Here is a 16,215-nt window from a genome sequence, read left to right as displayed (position 1 = left end):
ATGTTTGGTCACACCTCAGATGAATTCAAAAGGTTCATGATAATGATCACCGGTAAACTTCCAGAATCTTTATCAGCCCCCTGATAAATCTGGTATAAAGGTCCAAAATATTGTGAGAATACATGGCTCATTAACAGGATAATATGATGTTATAGTATACTAGATTATATTGTGTTCTCTTTTAAGACTATTGTATACAAGAGGGATTTTACAGTAACAAAGGTATTTAATAAAAAAGAAAAGAAAACTATACTTCTTTATCAGCAATAATGTAATAATTAAGATGATAAACTTTCTAAGGCTCTAAGGAAATAATGATATAAACTTAAAAAAAGACAAACATTTAAAAGTTGTTACCAATAACTGAGGGTAGTTTCATAATAAGAGGTTTCAGAAAGGCTGATTGGTCTGTTTTAAAGAACTCCGCCTAACGTTGCTCTTTTATTGCATCAAGTTGACACGGACAGCATTACACACTTCTACGCGAAGGACAACGGATCAATAACAGGTCAGTCCATGTGACAGCTGTCTGAAAGAATGGGAAAATGGCTATAGTGTGCGGGATGGAAAATAATAATCACTTTTCCTAGGTTAATTAATGTGATGTCAATAGACATATTATTCTCAAAGGGCGCGAGTTTACGATTGCGTTTTTTATTCCTAAGTTTTTTTTTTCAAGCGCACTAAAAAACCCGCCTCAGAAACAAAAAGCTTTCAGTTTTGTAAACTACAGTATGAGAAATGAGTCCACTGTAAAATGATGGTCTACTATTAAAGTAATTTGTCTACCGTTTCGGTCTCGTCTATCTGTCAGATTCCACACGGAATGGCGCAACAATAAAATTCCTCAGGAAGTGGGTGAAAGTTTACTGCCCTTTCTTTCCTCCGTTCAACGCTCTTGATTTGTCATTACGAGAAATAACAAGAATGACGACTATACTATCCTACTAACGCCCACTTCTTTGAAGTGTAGCGAAGAGATGATTCATTTGAGAGCGGAAGTTGAAAATTATTTACATTTATTAATTTAGCAGACACTTTTATCTAAAGCGACTTACAAATGAGGACAGTGGAAGCAATCAAAAACAACAAAAAGAGCAATGATATATATACTAGATTATATTACTCACATAATTTGTTAAAGTTTTCTTCCTAGGCTCAAAGATAGACGTTTTTCGTAATTATAAATAAAGCATACATAGTATGACACCATATAAGTTATTAATTATATCATTAGTTATTTCACAATACGAATTTATTATATTACCTATATTATATTATACAAATATCTGCCGTCATTTGCTTACCTTCACGCTGTTTCAAACCTGTATGAGTTTCTTTCTTCTTCTGAGCACAAAATAAGATATTTTGAAGATTGCTGAAAAAAGAATGGAAGTCAATGGTTTCATTACCACCATAAGAAAGAAATTCATACAGGTTTGGGAAAACATGAGTGTGAGTAAATGATAACGGAGTTCAATATTTGGTGTACTATCTCCTGTGTTTGTGTTTATGAGATGGATCTCAGTTTTTCTGATTAATACCGCAACATCTTCCACAGAATGGCAGATAACATGAAGACAGCAGAGAAGGACACAGAGGCATCACAGGCTACTCAGGAACAACAGGTTGGTCGCATGCTTTATGACTTACGGTTCACAACAGAAGTCACTATGAAGACCTACAGACAGTTTCATAACAGAAGTCACTATGAAACACTGAATGTTTAGGTCATAAGGAAATGATTCTTGCATAAAGTGACATTCAATTTAGTGCACCAATCTGTAGAAAAATGGTTTTATGAACACTTCAGGAATTCATTCTGCTCTTTTTCATAAATTAAGTTCATTCTACATTGTAACTGAGAATAAACAGCAACAAACTTTAACATTTGTGTTTCAGAGTGTGGTGTCCCGAGTGAGCAACCTGCCGCTGGTGAGTTCAGCTTGTGGTGCGGTGTATAATGCCTACAGCTCTACTAAAGATAGTGTGCCGCTCCTGAAAGGAGTAATGGAGGTGGCAGAGAGCGGGGTGCGCACACTGGGCACTGCGGCTTCAACAGGTTCCAAACCCATACTAGACCGACTGGAACCACAGAGTAAGGATCTTAGTCTTAGATGTAGTGTGGTGTCTATAATTTGTGAAGTTGTTCCTACTGGTTTTTGAATAACAAGTTGTTTTTGTGTTTTTTTTCTCTTGTGTAGTTGCAGTGGTAAATGAATATGCCATTAAAGGGCTGGAGAAGGTAGAAGAAAACCTTCCCTTTTTACATCAACCAGCAGACAAGGTAAAGTCTAGACTGACTTGTTCTGCATAAAACTTGAAGCACCTTAAATGCTATATGAATCAGCATTGTATTTCCATTGCAGCTGGTATCCGACACAGTGGGCATGGTGTACCAGTCAGTAACAGGAGCAAAGGATGCTGTGGTGGGGGCTGTGCTGGGTGGTGTGGAAAAGACACGTATGGCTGTGGCCGGTGGCATAAACACTGTCATGGGGTCCCGTGTAGGCCAGATGGTCAGTAATGGTGTAGATAAGGCCCTTACCCAATCTGAAGACTGGGTGGATCAGAACCTTCCAATCAGTGAAAAGGAGCTTGGTGAGTGTAGATGCACTTTAGACCCGGTAACATAATAAAAAAAAATAGATTAATTATTCTAGTTAAATGTAAAATTACCTAAAACAATCCCAAAATGTTTCTGAAATCAGCCTTGGGATTGAATACACATTAGCACAATGAAATGGTGAAGAGCACATTCCTGTTGGAAAGACTTTTTTGTTTCAGTTCTGGCAATAGGGAATGCAGTGCAGTGCAGAAAACATTTCACTTTCAAGTCCCACTATTGCTTTGTTACCCAGAAATAAAATTAAAAACACACTGACCTGAATCTCAAAGTGTTTCATACAATAAAACACTTTATTTCATGTATATTTATATTTATGTATTTTATTATATGTATATACAATATTGTTCAAAAGTTTGGATTCAGTCATTTTTACAAATATATTTTAATGTAGAAAGCATGGATTAAATTGTTCAAAGGTGACAGTAAATGTATATAAATTGAAAAAAGAATCTATTTCAAATAAATGCTGTTCTTTTGAACTTAATGGTTTCCACAAAAATGTTAAGCAGTCTAAATGTTTTCAAAATTGATAATGTGATGATATTAAGATTTTTTGAGCATCAAATCAGCATATTAGAATGATTCCTGAAGGATCATGCGACACTGTAGACTGGAATAATGGCTGCTGCTTTGCATTCACAGAAATAAATTACATCTGAAAAGATATTCAAATACAAAAATGGGTTTTTAAATTGTAATATTATCTCTGTATTCTTGGTCAAATTAATGTAGTCTTGGTGAGCATAAGAAACTTCTGAAAAACATAAAAATATTTGAATGACCTCAAACTTTTGATATGTATGAATGTAAGATATTGACACCACCAGTGTTGTTTCTGCCTACAGCTGCGCTGGCTGAACCAAGACCAGGTGAGGAGGAAGGATTCATAGTAACTACTAGACCCAGCTATTTTGTCCGCCTGGGTAAACTGTCAGCCAAAGTTCGGGAGAGGGCGCTTGAACAGTCTCTCATTAGGGCCCGCAAAGCCAGAGACACTACGCATGCAGCTGTGACTCAAATGACCAGCACTATGGACCTGCTGGAAAGTGCCCGGGTTACCTTGGCCAGTGCCAACCAGCAGCTAGGAGGTGCTCCGGAGCAGTTACTGCAAAGATGGAAAGAATGGAAGGAAGGGCAGCCCAAAGAACTGCCGGAGAATGTAACAGCTGAGACAGAGAAAGACAATGAAGAGGTACAGTTTGTATTCTACTTGGAATGCAATACAATATACATCTATGAATATTCATATGTCTTACTTCAGACTGTCTATCAGACACATTCTCAATGTGTATGTGTGGATGCCTCCTCATAGGAGATGGAGTCGAGAGCTCTGACGATGGTACGGGGTTTGAGCGATCAGTTGAAGGTGGCTTGTTCAGGGGTTGTGTCCAGTGTACAGGGTCTCCCAGGCACAGTGCAGGAACAGCTTCTGAATGCTCGACATACAGCTGGAGAACTCCAGGCATCGCTGAGCAGTACCAAAACACTCACACCCATGCTCTTAGAGCAGACACGGCAGCAGATTGCTCAGGTATAATCAATCTGGGTGTATGCAGTTTTGTACATAGCAGTTGTTGAGATCTATTTTATTCTATTCTAGAACTGTATGTAGAATTTAAATGTGTAATGTATATTTTCATTAACAGGTACGACAATCACTGGATGGAGTGGTGGAGTACCTTCTCAATAACACTCCTCTCAATTGGCTGGTTGGGCCTTTTGCACCTCAGAAAACAGAGAAAGGTGATTGAAAATGCAGTACAATTTAAATCTGATGTTTTGATGCAGAAAATGTAATACATGGTCAAAATTGTTGTATCTTGTATCTATTTCCATTTAAAAAAATAACTAGTGTTAACTGGAGTCTTTAGACTCACATTAAATTGTTTATATTACAGTATAATGAACATAAAATGTCAAATTTTCATTTCATTAATGTCAGTATTCTAAACCAAGCACTAAAAGCACTACCAGGTAGAGTAGGAAAGTTTTTGCTGTGTAGCATTTAAAAGTTTCTTAATTAGCCTATTTAAACACTGAATACATGTACTTTCTGAATAAAAGCAAACCATGCATACTTCACTGGTTTTGTAGTTCGTGATTTTCTTTTTATAACTCTTGAAAAATAGATATGCAGATTTTTCTAAAATGCACAATAAATGGATCAATGAAAAAAAAAAACTTTCTAAGAAGGTATTTCTTTTGTTACCATTTGTGTTTGCTTCCTGGTCACAAATTAAGGATTCTAAAGAGAGGTCATGTTTTATAATGAACAATTTCAGCATATTAAAGAATACGTATGCAATGTCACAGAAGCCAATTCATCTTTATAGTGAGTATATCTCTGCTCTGCTATGCTCTTGGGTGTAAGGCAAGACACGTAGTTTTTTTTCATAAACTGGTCATTTTTGTGGTTTTTGGCTATTTCGCCTACATAACATGTCTTATTTAAGACTACTGGAAAGAAAATGGTTAAAATACACATTTAATAGATTATTATTATTATTATTATTATTTTACATTTGATCTATTTACAGCTGTACATATAAATTATGCTACATAAATTCAAAAGCAATTTTTATCAAAATGAGTTATTTCTCACACACTGACCCGGAAATCTAGACTTCACCAAAACGTAGTTTTATTCCTATCTATATTGTGAAGATTTGTTTATGTATCATTCACTGTGATTTATGTAACATTTTATTCCTTAAAACATCAAAGGTATTTTTTTTTCTTGCTCCTGACAAAATTTTCTGATTTATGTAGTGATAAAAGATATTCCGCTGTAAAACAAACAAAGTGAAACAAGAATTTTCAACTCTATCAGAAGTGGAACAGGCAAAAAATAAAACTATATAAACTGTGAATATAATATAAGGCTACAGCAACATGTGGATGCAGCTAAATGAATAATTCACAGAGAATGAAGCTGAAATAGGAAGCTTTGACACTGAACTTGAAAATGAAAGCACACGCATTCCAAATAATTGCACATGACCATTTTGCCTTCCCTAATATAACTGCATTTTCACCCAAATAGTTTTTTTTCTCTTTTTTCAAACAAATAAACTGCATGTTATATAAATACCTGTGGGCTGGACTGAGGAAAGTGTGACGAGGTTTCGATGATGGCCAAAAAAGAAATGGTGACGTCACACCCGTTGTTTCGGATGACGTTTAGAGAAGCAGGCCGCACGCGCATAGCAGGAACTCTTGTCAGATTTCTGTGGATCAAGGTCGTCGATTTTCCCTAATTCACACGGAAATACGGGTAAATATTCGAGCAAACGGGGGTTTTAAGCCACCGCAAGTGGTCGTGGTACGGTCTCGAGGTTCTAGCTGTCCGTTTTGTGTGCGTGCCATCACGTCAGCTAGCCGTTAGCAGAGCTTAGCGCGTTAGCCTGGCTAATTCAGTATCACAAACAAAATTTCTTTTCACATGGTCAGCGATTTTAACGCGGTCAGCTGTGAATAATATTGACTACTTTCGAAGGAAAATGTTTGCTTTCGATGTCGCTTTGACGCTGACACCAATTCAATTTGTTGTTTGTCGCGGTCCTCGGGTCAAAGACAAAATGTTTTTCTAATTGCGGAGCGGTTCTCAGCTGATTTTTCCTGGACATGGTCCAAAATAACCTTATGTATTCCCCGTTTGCTTGGTAATGTGCCTTTTCAAATAGTTAAGTTAAACTACTATTTAAAAATTAAACCCCTAAGTTACTCGTTGTAATTTACTCGAATTGAAGCGCAATTGTTGTGGGATTGTAAATCGTCATTTGATCTGCATACTGTACAGATGTCAGTAAGTTAACCTGGATCATTCTTTGCTTTTTTGGGAAGCAAAATGCGAACAAAGGAACTTTTGTTTTCGTGCAGCACATTTTCAGCCTGTAGCAGGGTCACCAACAAATAAGTCAAAGGGTTTACAGTTGGGTTAAACAGTTTTCACCAGTTTCATTGATAAACCTTATGTCTTCTCTCTTTCTAAATAAATATTTTATTTCATAGCAATGTCAAGAGTAAATAAACAACATAAAATGGATATTATTTTTACATCTTTTCAGCAAAGTCAAGAGCACAAAAGATATCAAATTTGATGCATTTAATGTTAACCGTGTCTGGCATGTGTTATGAGCCAGCAATTATACATTTATAGTTTTTAATGTGTTTTAGTTGGTAACACTTCATTTTAAAGTGTCCTTGTTACACCTTATATGTGTTTATAGTACTAACTTTAAATTATGCCTAATTATAAACAACGAACCAAACTAGGTCTGTGTATTGCCAAGAATCTGGTGATATTTATCACAATACAGGGGCTGTGATACGATTTATTGCGATACAATCCTATATATTTTTAGGAAAGCTGTCATAAAGAACAAACCACCATATGCAAACCTTAGCAATAAATAAACAAAAACAATTATTTAACCAGAACACAGTGGGATCTGCATTTGTATTAATCAGTCCCTGTAACATTCAATGTTATTGAACCACTTTTTGTGCAGTATGAGTAAAAGGAAAAAAAAAAATTAAGTGCTTGCAGGATCGTTTAGTTAAAGGATACTCCACCCCAAAATTAAAATCTTGTCATTAATCACTTACACCCATGTCGTTCCAAAAAACGAGGCTTGTTACTGTCCCATAGACTGCCCAGTAAGTTACACTGTCAAAGTCCAGAAAAGTAAGAAAGGTGTCGTCAGAATAGTCTGTCTGCCATCAGTGGTTCAACCGTAACATTAAGTCTTTCATACTTTTTTTGACAATTTACTTGGCAGTCTATGGGACAGTAAAAAGCCTCCTGGTTTTCATCCAGAATATCTTAAATTGTATTCCGATGATGAACTATAAAAGCCCAAATGATGGAACATTTCAGCTTTGTACAACGAAAAAGGGACTGGGACAATTCTTTCATCCTCCATTACTAGCAGCAAGCTTGTGCCCTAGTGCTAGTATTTCCTGTCACTCAGACACTCAATATTTTCTTACACCCCTAAACCAAACCCTAACTCTGTAGCAGTTGCATATTGCTTATTAATATTGCCCAGTACTCATTTTTGAAGGACAATTTACAGTGGAACCAAATAGTTTTGCTCAACAATGAAAATTGTGTCATTGCTTATTCACCCTTATGTTATTCCAAACCTGTATGCTGTTTATTTCTTCCAAGGAACACAAAAATAGTTTTCACATCTTCACATTAATATTTTCCATACAGCAACAGTACGGAGTGACCATGGGCTGTCAAGCCACAGAAAGGACAAAAAAAGCACCACAAATGTCTATGACTTATATTCAGTGTATTCACACAATGCTATGGTAGCACACAAGTTTTATAACGTTTATGGTGCTTTTATAGGCCTTTTTTTAAGCTTGATTGCCAGTGGATACAAATTTTTATGGAAAAGATCTATGTGAAGTAAATTTTTCTGTTTCATAGAAAAAAAAAAACTCATATGGGTCAGGAATGACATCACGGTGAGTAAATATTAAAAAAATGTTAGATACTATTTTCCTTATCAGTCCCGTTCTGCCACCTAATGATAAATATGCTTATGAAATACTAATTCTTAAATCCGAATTCTAGGATCGCCCTCTCCCGTCCCCCTTACCCCCCTTCTCAAACAGCATGGCTCAGGAGACAAATCAGACGCAGGTGCCAATGCTTTGCACTATGGGATGCGGTTTCTATGGTAATCCTCGCACCAATGGAATGTGCTCTGTCTGCTACAAGGAACATCTGCAGAGACAACAAGGAGGGGGACGAAACAGTCCCCCAGGTGAGAAAGGTAGGATACCTAAATGGTTTACATGGCACATGCACCTATTGTATTAGGAATCAAACATGTTCACTCAGTTTTGAAGTTAAGCAGAGTTCATTGTTAGGTTCCTCCATTTCTTCCAGCTGCCACATCTCCTGTAGGTTCCCCAGGTGCATCTGCGGTAACAGTGGAGTCCACCCCTGTACCCACTACAGAAGCCGTTACCCCTCCTGAAGAACGCACATCTAAGTAAGAAGTCCTTTATAAATCTGAGACCGTGCATGCTTCAATTGGTACAGCTTCAATAAGTGCAAAACAGTCTGTAGCTCATTGGTAATCTCTTAATGAGCACAAGCTGCTTATGATGATATAGGAAGGAATTATAACAAATAACCCCTGTATTTGGTTTAATTGTGTTTATGCAGTAGTTCGCCCAGTCCAGTAACCCAGCAGATGACGGCTATGAGCATCTCACAGGACACAGCAACCACTGATTCAGACAGAGCAGAAGTAGAGGAGGAAGAGGAGGAGGGCTCGTCTAAAAGCACAGGTCTGCTGAGTCTCATATATGCACATTGTACAAAAATATTCTACTCCGAAAATATATTAGAACCTTTTGAAAAGGTCTTTCCCGGAAGAAATTTTGAATTTTTTATTGATGATTAAATTGAAAGATTCCATATCATTTTTATCAGTACTATTGTTGTTACTTCTATGTTTTTGTATAGTGATTGCTTCTTAATTTTTTTTTTTTTTTTAATACTATTGTTAATGATACATTGAAATGATTGTTAATGTTGCCATGAATATAGCCTAAAATGGCGTTAAAATATAAATACATTAATACTGAATTATTTTCGGGGTTATTATAGTTAAAGGGTTAGTTCATCCAAAAATTTAAATTCGTCCATGTTCTGCTCGCCCTCCAAGCATGCAAGGTGTATGTGACTTTCTTCTTTCAGAATAATCCAATCGGAGTTATATTAAAAATTACCCCTTGCTCTTCCAAGCCTTTCAATGGGGTAAGTGAAAATAAGTTTCATTTACTAAAAAAATTAAAATGTTGCGGTACCAGGTTTTTTTTTATTTTTTTAAGTACCAGTGGTACCCAGTCAACCCGGTTCTTAATGTTATATCCAAAAGATATGCAGATGCACTCTCTTCATAAAAGTTTTGAGAGATGGCGACTTCAAAAGGAGGAACCACACCAAACTAACAAAACACTTTAAAGACAGACACCCAGATCAAATGAAAGAGTTCAAGCAGGTAAGTTTCATTGTGTTTCCCATACATTGATTTATTTGTGGCGGCCTGGCACAATATCAAAACTGACCACCACAAATAGATTTTCCAAAAGGCTTTGACTTCGTGAATAGACATGAGCATTGCGTGTGTCAAAGTCGAAACCCAGTGTGGGTGACTTTATATCACTGTATTTCTGAAGGAAACTGTCTGTCTTCAGAAAATGATGGATGTAATTTTTATTTCATCTTGCTTGTAATGCCTGAGCAGTGTTTGTGAGCACTGGCTCAGTGCTTATTTGATTACAGCCGTTTCTGGAGAAACCTCTCTCACCTGCTGTACAAGCGCCTGCTGATGTATGCAGACACAAATAGAGTGCAAGGCATTTTTAAATGTGTTTTTGTTTTGCTTTGGTACCGAGAACCGTGGATTTTCAGTGGTATTGGTACAGAACACTGCAATTTTGGTACCGTGACAACACTACACGCATCTTTAATAAAACATCCCTCACACGGCTCCAGGGGGTGAATAAAGGCCCCCTGTAGCAAATCCATGCGTTTTTGTCAGATAAAGATCCAGATTTCAAATGTAATAAACACTTTTTTTTCTTTCTAACATCTGCTGACTGTGGGATGCGGAAGACGTGCAGGTGGATGATGGAAGACGTACGTATTTCAGATCCTTGTTTTGTGCTTCTAATTCGTGACCAGCGTTTTGTTTTGATCTCTCTCTCCACGCTTGTCAACAATCACTCAGCGTTGATGAACTACAACATCCGCCTGCACGTCTTCAGATTCCACACAGTCAGCAAAAGTGAGAAAAAAAGTGTTTATTAGATTTGAAATCTGGATATTTATCTCACAAAAATGCATGGATTCACTACAGGGGGCCTTTATTCACCCCCGGAGCCGTGTGAGGGACGTTTTATTACAGATGCGCGCAGTTTTTCACGTCTTCTGAACTGTTGACAACAAACACCCTCTTACCCCATCGAAAGGCTTTGAAAAGCAAGGACATTTTTTTATTGAACTCCGACTGGATTATTCTGAAAGAAGAAAGTCACACACATCTAGGATGCTTCGAGGATGAGTAGAAGATGGACGAATTTTCATTCTCTGTGAACTAACCCTTTAACTAATGCTAAAACTATAAAATGGCTTTTGTTCCTTAAAATGAAAAAAGCTTTAACTAAAATGAAATTAATAAAAACTATAATATACAATAACAGCACTGGTCATGCATGGTCTCATCTTTTATATCAGTTGAATAATTATTAGCAGTGTATAATGTTAAAAAAAAACTTTAATTTTAGTTGCACGATGCAATAGAATTTTAAATATACATTTTCTAAATATCTTATTATTGTTTTTAAATTACTTTAAATTGTACTTCTTGCTCATTAAACCATTGCATACATACCAAATTGTTCAACATATCAAAGATATCATTGGCAGATTATTTTAATATTAAACCAGTTGTTAGTAGAAGTATAATAAAAATTCTTGGTTATTAAATTATAATTTGTGGTTTTGATTGATATATTTGAGATTTAATCTTGTTTATAAAGAAATAATCTGTCAAAGGCTGACCATTTGTTTAATCACAGGGCCAGTAGGGGAAGCTACACAGCCTTCTTCAGATGGAGATCAGACTCCTGACAAGAGCAAAAAGAAGAATCGATGCTTCACATGTAGGAAAAAAGTTGGCCTCACGGGTAAGAACTAAGGGAGAAGCTTTTTGTTTCATGAATGAGGGCTGGGCCACACTTATCTTTGAGCAGTTTTCAAACTTTACAAAATATAGCATATAAGTTAAGAAAGTCAACAGATCTCCTCCTAGCTCAAATATATTTACTTTTTTGTTAGGTCTTATTCCCATTTCTTTCACAAATACAACGATTTCCCTACATGCATGTGTATTGATATTAATAAGAAATGTTTTTTGAGCACCAAATCAGCATATTAGAATGATTTCTGAAGGATCCTGTGACATTGAAGCCTGGAGTAATGATGCTGAAAATACAAGGAATAATTAGCATTCTCATATATATATATATATATATATATGGACATTTAAACGTTTTATAATACTTTTTTAGCCAAACATTTAAAAGGTAGTTTATGATTATTTTCCAAGATCAACCTAGTTGCTCATTTATTTCATGAAAATATAAATCTGTCAATTTGAGTTAATTTGTCAAGTTTCTGTGTAGTCAGACAGCATATTGCAAGTTAGTGCTGCATTTCACATGGTCCTGCTGGTATCCTGCCTATTCTTTAGAGACCTCAATGTTAAAACTTTCATACCCTTCGGAAATACATTGCCGACTGAAAGACTGATTCCACTTTCCTTTGTTTCCTGTAGGCTTTGACTGTCGCTGTGGTAACCTGTTTTGCGCTATCCATCGTTATTCTGACAAACATGACTGTCCCTACGACTACCGAGGAGCCGCTGCCGCCCGCATCCGCAAGGAGAACCCCATCGTTGTAGCTGAGAAGATTCAGAAGTTATGAGGACTGACAGCTAAACGAGCAAAAATAGTTTGACCTGCAAGTTTTGGAACCATGGCGCTGAATAACACCATTCTAAACTGGGTTCATGTCTTCATTGTAGGATAAGGTGGGTGGGGTTGTAGGGTACAGCCCCTGCTTGGCCACTCCCTAAACTATCATCTCCCTGTCTCTCCAAGAAGGCCGGTGTAGGGATGTGTGTGTGTGTGTATGTGAGAGAGTGAGTGAATGTGTGACCTGTTGAGAGATGTGTGTGTTTTTTTTTCTAGAGAGCCAGGGAGAAGAGGGATTGGTTGTCATGTGGGCATCCATGTACTTCGGGGGGAGGGTGGACTCTTTAGTTTTTACCCTGGCATTGATTTTTGTTAGAATATTAATATTATTTTTTATAGGAGCCCTGAGATGTGGGATCAGGAGTCCGATTGTAAAGGGTGGGTGGGGTGGGCCATCGAGAGGGAATTTCTCTGATATTGCAAAACTTTGAAGAATATAGATTTTAATGACTACTCCTACATTTACCCATGTAAGATTATTTTACTGTGTAATATTTTTTTTTCTGATGAATTATCCCGACACGTCAAATCCCAGCCTGTGCATTTAAAAATATTTCTCTTTTATATATTGACTTATCATGCTAATGTTGGGTGCATGAATAGTTATTGGATGGGTTTGAAGGGGGGAGGGGTGGTGTGTAGCAAGAGCCTTGACATAAGCGAGTGACTGAGTTTTTTTTTGTTTTTTGCTTTTCTGTTTTAATGAGTGTATGGCATCAGAAGATCTATATTAATATATTGTACGTAGCTCGAATTGTGTGATTGCATTCTATTTATTTTGTATTATCATTTGGTTGGTTGGTACTGGAGGATTGGAAGCATTTGTTCCAAAAAAAATTCAATAGGTTATCCCTTAATTATATTTTTGTCTATTTACATATGCTTTTAAAAAATAATAATATAGTTCCTGATGGAGTTGGGCTTTTCAGAATCGAAGCACAAGATCGTTCTTCAGTTTCTTCGCACAAACGCATCAAAAAGTGCAGTTAGTTTAGGCTCCTCAGTGCTGTCCGGAACCTAGCAGGCCCGTTATTGCTAATACAGCCCAGTGATTAACTTTCTTTTTACCTTTGCCATAAGAGCAGCAAAGCTTCATGAGCAAAGTATTCGATAACCACCAGCAACAATGCATGCTCGCACAAATATTAGGCCAAATGCAGAGTTTGCTACAGAAGCATATTAACATTGCAACACGAATGTAAAAGAAGCGTCCCATTGCTTGGGCGAATGAAGCCTGCTTTCCAAATGAACAGGATTCTAATGTAAATACTATGTGGCTTCCATTCAAAAATAGAATGTTTGGGAAAGAACGGGAAAGATTCAGCTGTTTTGTGTTTATGTAGTGTTTATTAACTACCCATGCGTAAGGAGAAAGGTGCACTATGGTGTTCTGTCATCCTTTGAGTGACTCGTGTCTTTGTGCTGGTTGGTTTTAATTGATTTTTTATTTTTTAAAGGGCTGAAACAACCATTTTGTATTTATCCTCAGTGTGGTCCAGCAATCTTCCCTCATAATGTTTCTTGATTTTCTGTGAATCTTATACAGTCCCTTGACTTGTGTTGATATATCTGATTTGAAGTCCTGGTAATGACCTTGCTGCTTTATTAAGGAAATAACCTGAGCTTTAATTAGCACTGTCTGTGATTGCAGCATTATCCTCGGTGGGGCTGCCAGCTCAAGAGGGCTTTTGTGAAAGGCAGGTGTAAGTGGCTCAGCGAGCTGGCATGTGTACATGCCATGCTTGGCTGAGCCGGCATCCTGACAGCCTTTTAATGAGGTTTGGATCTCACGCTTTCTGTTTCTGTCTGCACCGTTTGCTGGAGGATAATCCTACCTTTCTAGGGTTCGAGTGTAGGGATTCAGACAGTGTTTGGGAATGTTAGACTCCAACTCCTGGTGAGGTTGTTGTAGTGTGGTGGGCACAAAACTGTGAATGTAGTCAACCACTTGACTATGAAGCTCCATTGGGTTAAAAGCCAGTTGGTCACCTCTATTGTTGCCTTCAGTGTCTGATCAGACTGTTGGCACTGTATGCCAGTGCATTAACCCTTAAATGCTAGCAATGATTAATCGCCTTCATTGCATGTTATTGAGCAAAATAGAGAAGTGACTTCTTCCTTACATGTAATTGAAGAAGAATTGCCTTGATTTTAGTGAAGGTGTCGAGATTAATTTTTCTCCCGGTAGTTCATCAGAATATTCTGATGGGTGATGTGAGTTTCAGCTCAGGCGTGTTCAGCAGTACGTTAACCAGCATTCATGAATTAATTAACCAGCGTGCCCAGTCCCCCAGAGACACCACCAGATACATTTTGTTTTCATTTTAAATTTAAGATTGTATGATGTGTATGAGTAAGTATAAAACCAATAAAATCACAAAGTTTATTTTAAATTTACACAATGTCTTCTGTGGTTCTTTTATTGTGGACATATATTTGCCCAGACCATCTAAAGCAGGGATCCTCAAATCTGGACCTGGAGATCCACTTTCCAGCAGAGTTTAGATCTAACCCTAATCAAACACACCTGAGCATGCTAATCAATGTCAATCAATGTCTTTGGGATCATTAGAAAATCACAGGCAGGTGACTTTGATCAGGGTTGGAGCTAAACTCTGCAGTGCATTGGACCTCCAGGGTAAGACTTAAGGAAGGGGGATCTAAAGCATTGGTTCTCATAAGGAGGACCCAGCGCAGTAAATCTTAAAATGATCAAAATCATTTAAACTTGAATACAATTTTAGAAGAACATGTAAAAAAACAATGTCAACATATTTTGAAGTTTTAGATCTGACGACATTTGAAAAGGGGCCTTGGACCAGAAGGTTTATAAACACAGATTCTTAAAAAAATAAAGATTCTTAAAAAAATAAAGAAAAATAAAGAAAGTTTTCGTGGTGATGCAGTTGAGGAATCATTTTGGGTCTATGAAGCATATATATATATATATAGAACATTTTCCCTCTATAAAGCACCTTGGAAAAACTGGAAATGTTTAATATATAAAGAAACATTTTCCATGGATGTTTAAATAAGTTAAAATTAGCTGAAAATATAATCACCCTTAGGCCATCCAAGATGTTGATGAGTTTATTTCTTCATCTGAACAGATTTGATGAAATTTAGCATTACATAATTTGCTTACCAATGGATCCTCTCCAGTGAATGGACTTCATAATCCAAAATAATGCTTTGATACCAACAAGGAACCTTTATTTTTAAGACTCTAGTGTGTCGAATTTTTGCTGAAAATGTACTTTGTGTTTTGAGTGGAGTAAACAAGATCTGTAAGCAGTGCAAATGTCCCTGTCAGTATATGAATCACCCTGCATGTTTGCCACATCGGCAGCTGCCCACCTCAGACTGTCTCACCAGCAGGCATCTGGCTACTGTCTGTTTGCACATATGTGGTTTTTAGTTACTGGGTTTAAATGGGTCGACATTTATCTGTAGCATGTCAGCAGTATCTCCACCCTTTCTTACTAGGCATCTCAATGATCTATTTCCTTGGTATTCTAAAGTCGAATACGAAAAGGGACTTGATTGTCTTTCACTTTTGTTTAAAGAAAAGTGAAAATGGGCTTCACAAACCGCACAAGCATTTATTTTATAGATATTAATGTTTTTTTTATGCACATAACTTTGTTTAAATAAGAGTATTTGGTAGATGTCTCTTGCTGCATGACTGTAATCATCAGCAGTCTGCAGATTTGACATCGCTGTAAGCAGATCTGACAGAAGTTCCCGGGACGCTCCTCCCTCGATGTCTCGTCAGCGTAATTTCCGGATGCGGTACAGAAGAGTAAAGACGTTTTAACAGGATGACTGTCATCCACTTTGTGTGATTTCCTCACCAAGGACTTGTCCCGTCACGTGCGACTTAGCGGACTCTCTGATTGGTTACATGCCTCTCGATAGTGCGCTTTTCAGATAATTAATTTACAATAATAATACAATGACTAATATATATATATATATATATATATATATATATATATATATATATATATATATAT

At 37.0% G+C, this 16,215-nt stretch overlaps 2 protein-coding genes and 1 long non-coding RNA gene across 3 annotated transcripts; 2 read left to right on the top strand and 1 right to left on the bottom strand.

Annotated features, from left to right (window-relative positions):
* The first annotated feature begins 460 nt into the window (after nucleotides 1-460).
* On the top strand, nucleotides 461-4,711 carry LOC127963879 (perilipin-2-like). Its single transcript, XM_052563968.1, has 8 exons — nucleotides 461-508; nucleotides 1,562-1,628; nucleotides 1,903-2,098; nucleotides 2,205-2,287; nucleotides 2,370-2,601; nucleotides 3,475-3,821; nucleotides 3,942-4,160; nucleotides 4,276-4,711. Exons 2-8 carry the CDS (start codon nucleotides 1,563-1,565, stop codon nucleotides 4,378-4,380), a joined length of 1,248 nt encoding a protein of 415 aa, XP_052419928.1. The 5' UTR covers nucleotides 461-508; nucleotide 1,562; the 3' UTR covers nucleotides 4,381-4,711.
* On the bottom strand, nucleotides 2,919-4,034 carry LOC127963882 (uncharacterized). Its single transcript, XR_008154930.1, has 2 exons — nucleotides 3,886-4,034; nucleotides 2,919-3,795 (listed from the first exon to the last, which is right to left on the bottom strand). It is a non-coding gene; the product is annotated as an uncharacterized LOC127963882 (long non-coding RNA).
* Nucleotides 4,712-5,755: 1,044 nt separating the features above from the next.
* Nucleotides 5,756-14,601, top strand: LOC127963880 (AN1-type zinc finger protein 5-like). Its single transcript, XM_052563969.1, has 6 exons — nucleotides 5,756-5,903; nucleotides 8,220-8,421; nucleotides 8,538-8,643; nucleotides 8,820-8,944; nucleotides 11,243-11,350; nucleotides 12,001-14,601. The coding sequence occupies exons 2-6, from the start codon at nucleotides 8,262-8,264 to the stop codon at nucleotides 12,147-12,149; spliced, it is 648 nt and encodes a 215-aa protein (XP_052419929.1). The 5' UTR covers nucleotides 5,756-5,903; nucleotides 8,220-8,261; the 3' UTR covers nucleotides 12,150-14,601.
* The last annotated feature ends 1,614 nt before the right edge of the window (nucleotides 14,602-16,215 follow it).

Source organism: Carassius gibelio, chromosome B8 (genome assembly GCF_023724105.1).
Source record: "Carassius gibelio isolate Cgi1373 ecotype wild population from Czech Republic chromosome B8, carGib1.2-hapl.c, whole genome shotgun sequence".
In the NCBI taxonomy this organism is placed as follows: Eukaryota; Metazoa; Chordata; class Actinopteri; order Cypriniformes; family Cyprinidae; genus Carassius; species Carassius gibelio.
This window is presented reverse-complemented; position numbering and strand designations above follow the sequence as displayed.

Coding starts and splice junctions, on each gene's coding strand:
- LOC127963880 (XM_052563969.1), top strand. CDS start 8,262: ATGGCTCAGGAGACAAATCAGACGCAGGTGCCAATGCTTTGCACTATG. Junction 8,422..8,537: donor CAGTCCCCCAGGTGAGAAAG/GTAGGATACCTA, acceptor CATTTCTTCCAG/CTGCCACATCTCCTGTAGGT. Junction 8,644..8,819: donor CCTGAAGAACGCACATCTAA/GTAAGAAGTCCT, acceptor GTGTTTATGCAG/TAGTTCGCCCAGTCCAGTAA.
- LOC127963879 (XM_052563968.1), top strand. CDS start 1,563: ATGGCAGATAACATGAAGACAGCAGAGAAGGACACAGAGGCATCACAG. Junction 3,822..3,941: donor CAGAGAAAGACAATGAAGAG/GTACAGTTTGTA, acceptor GCCTCCTCATAG/GAGATGGAGTCGAGAGCTCT. Junction 4,161..4,275: donor CACGGCAGCAGATTGCTCAG/GTATAATCAATC, acceptor TTTCATTAACAG/GTACGACAATCACTGGATGG.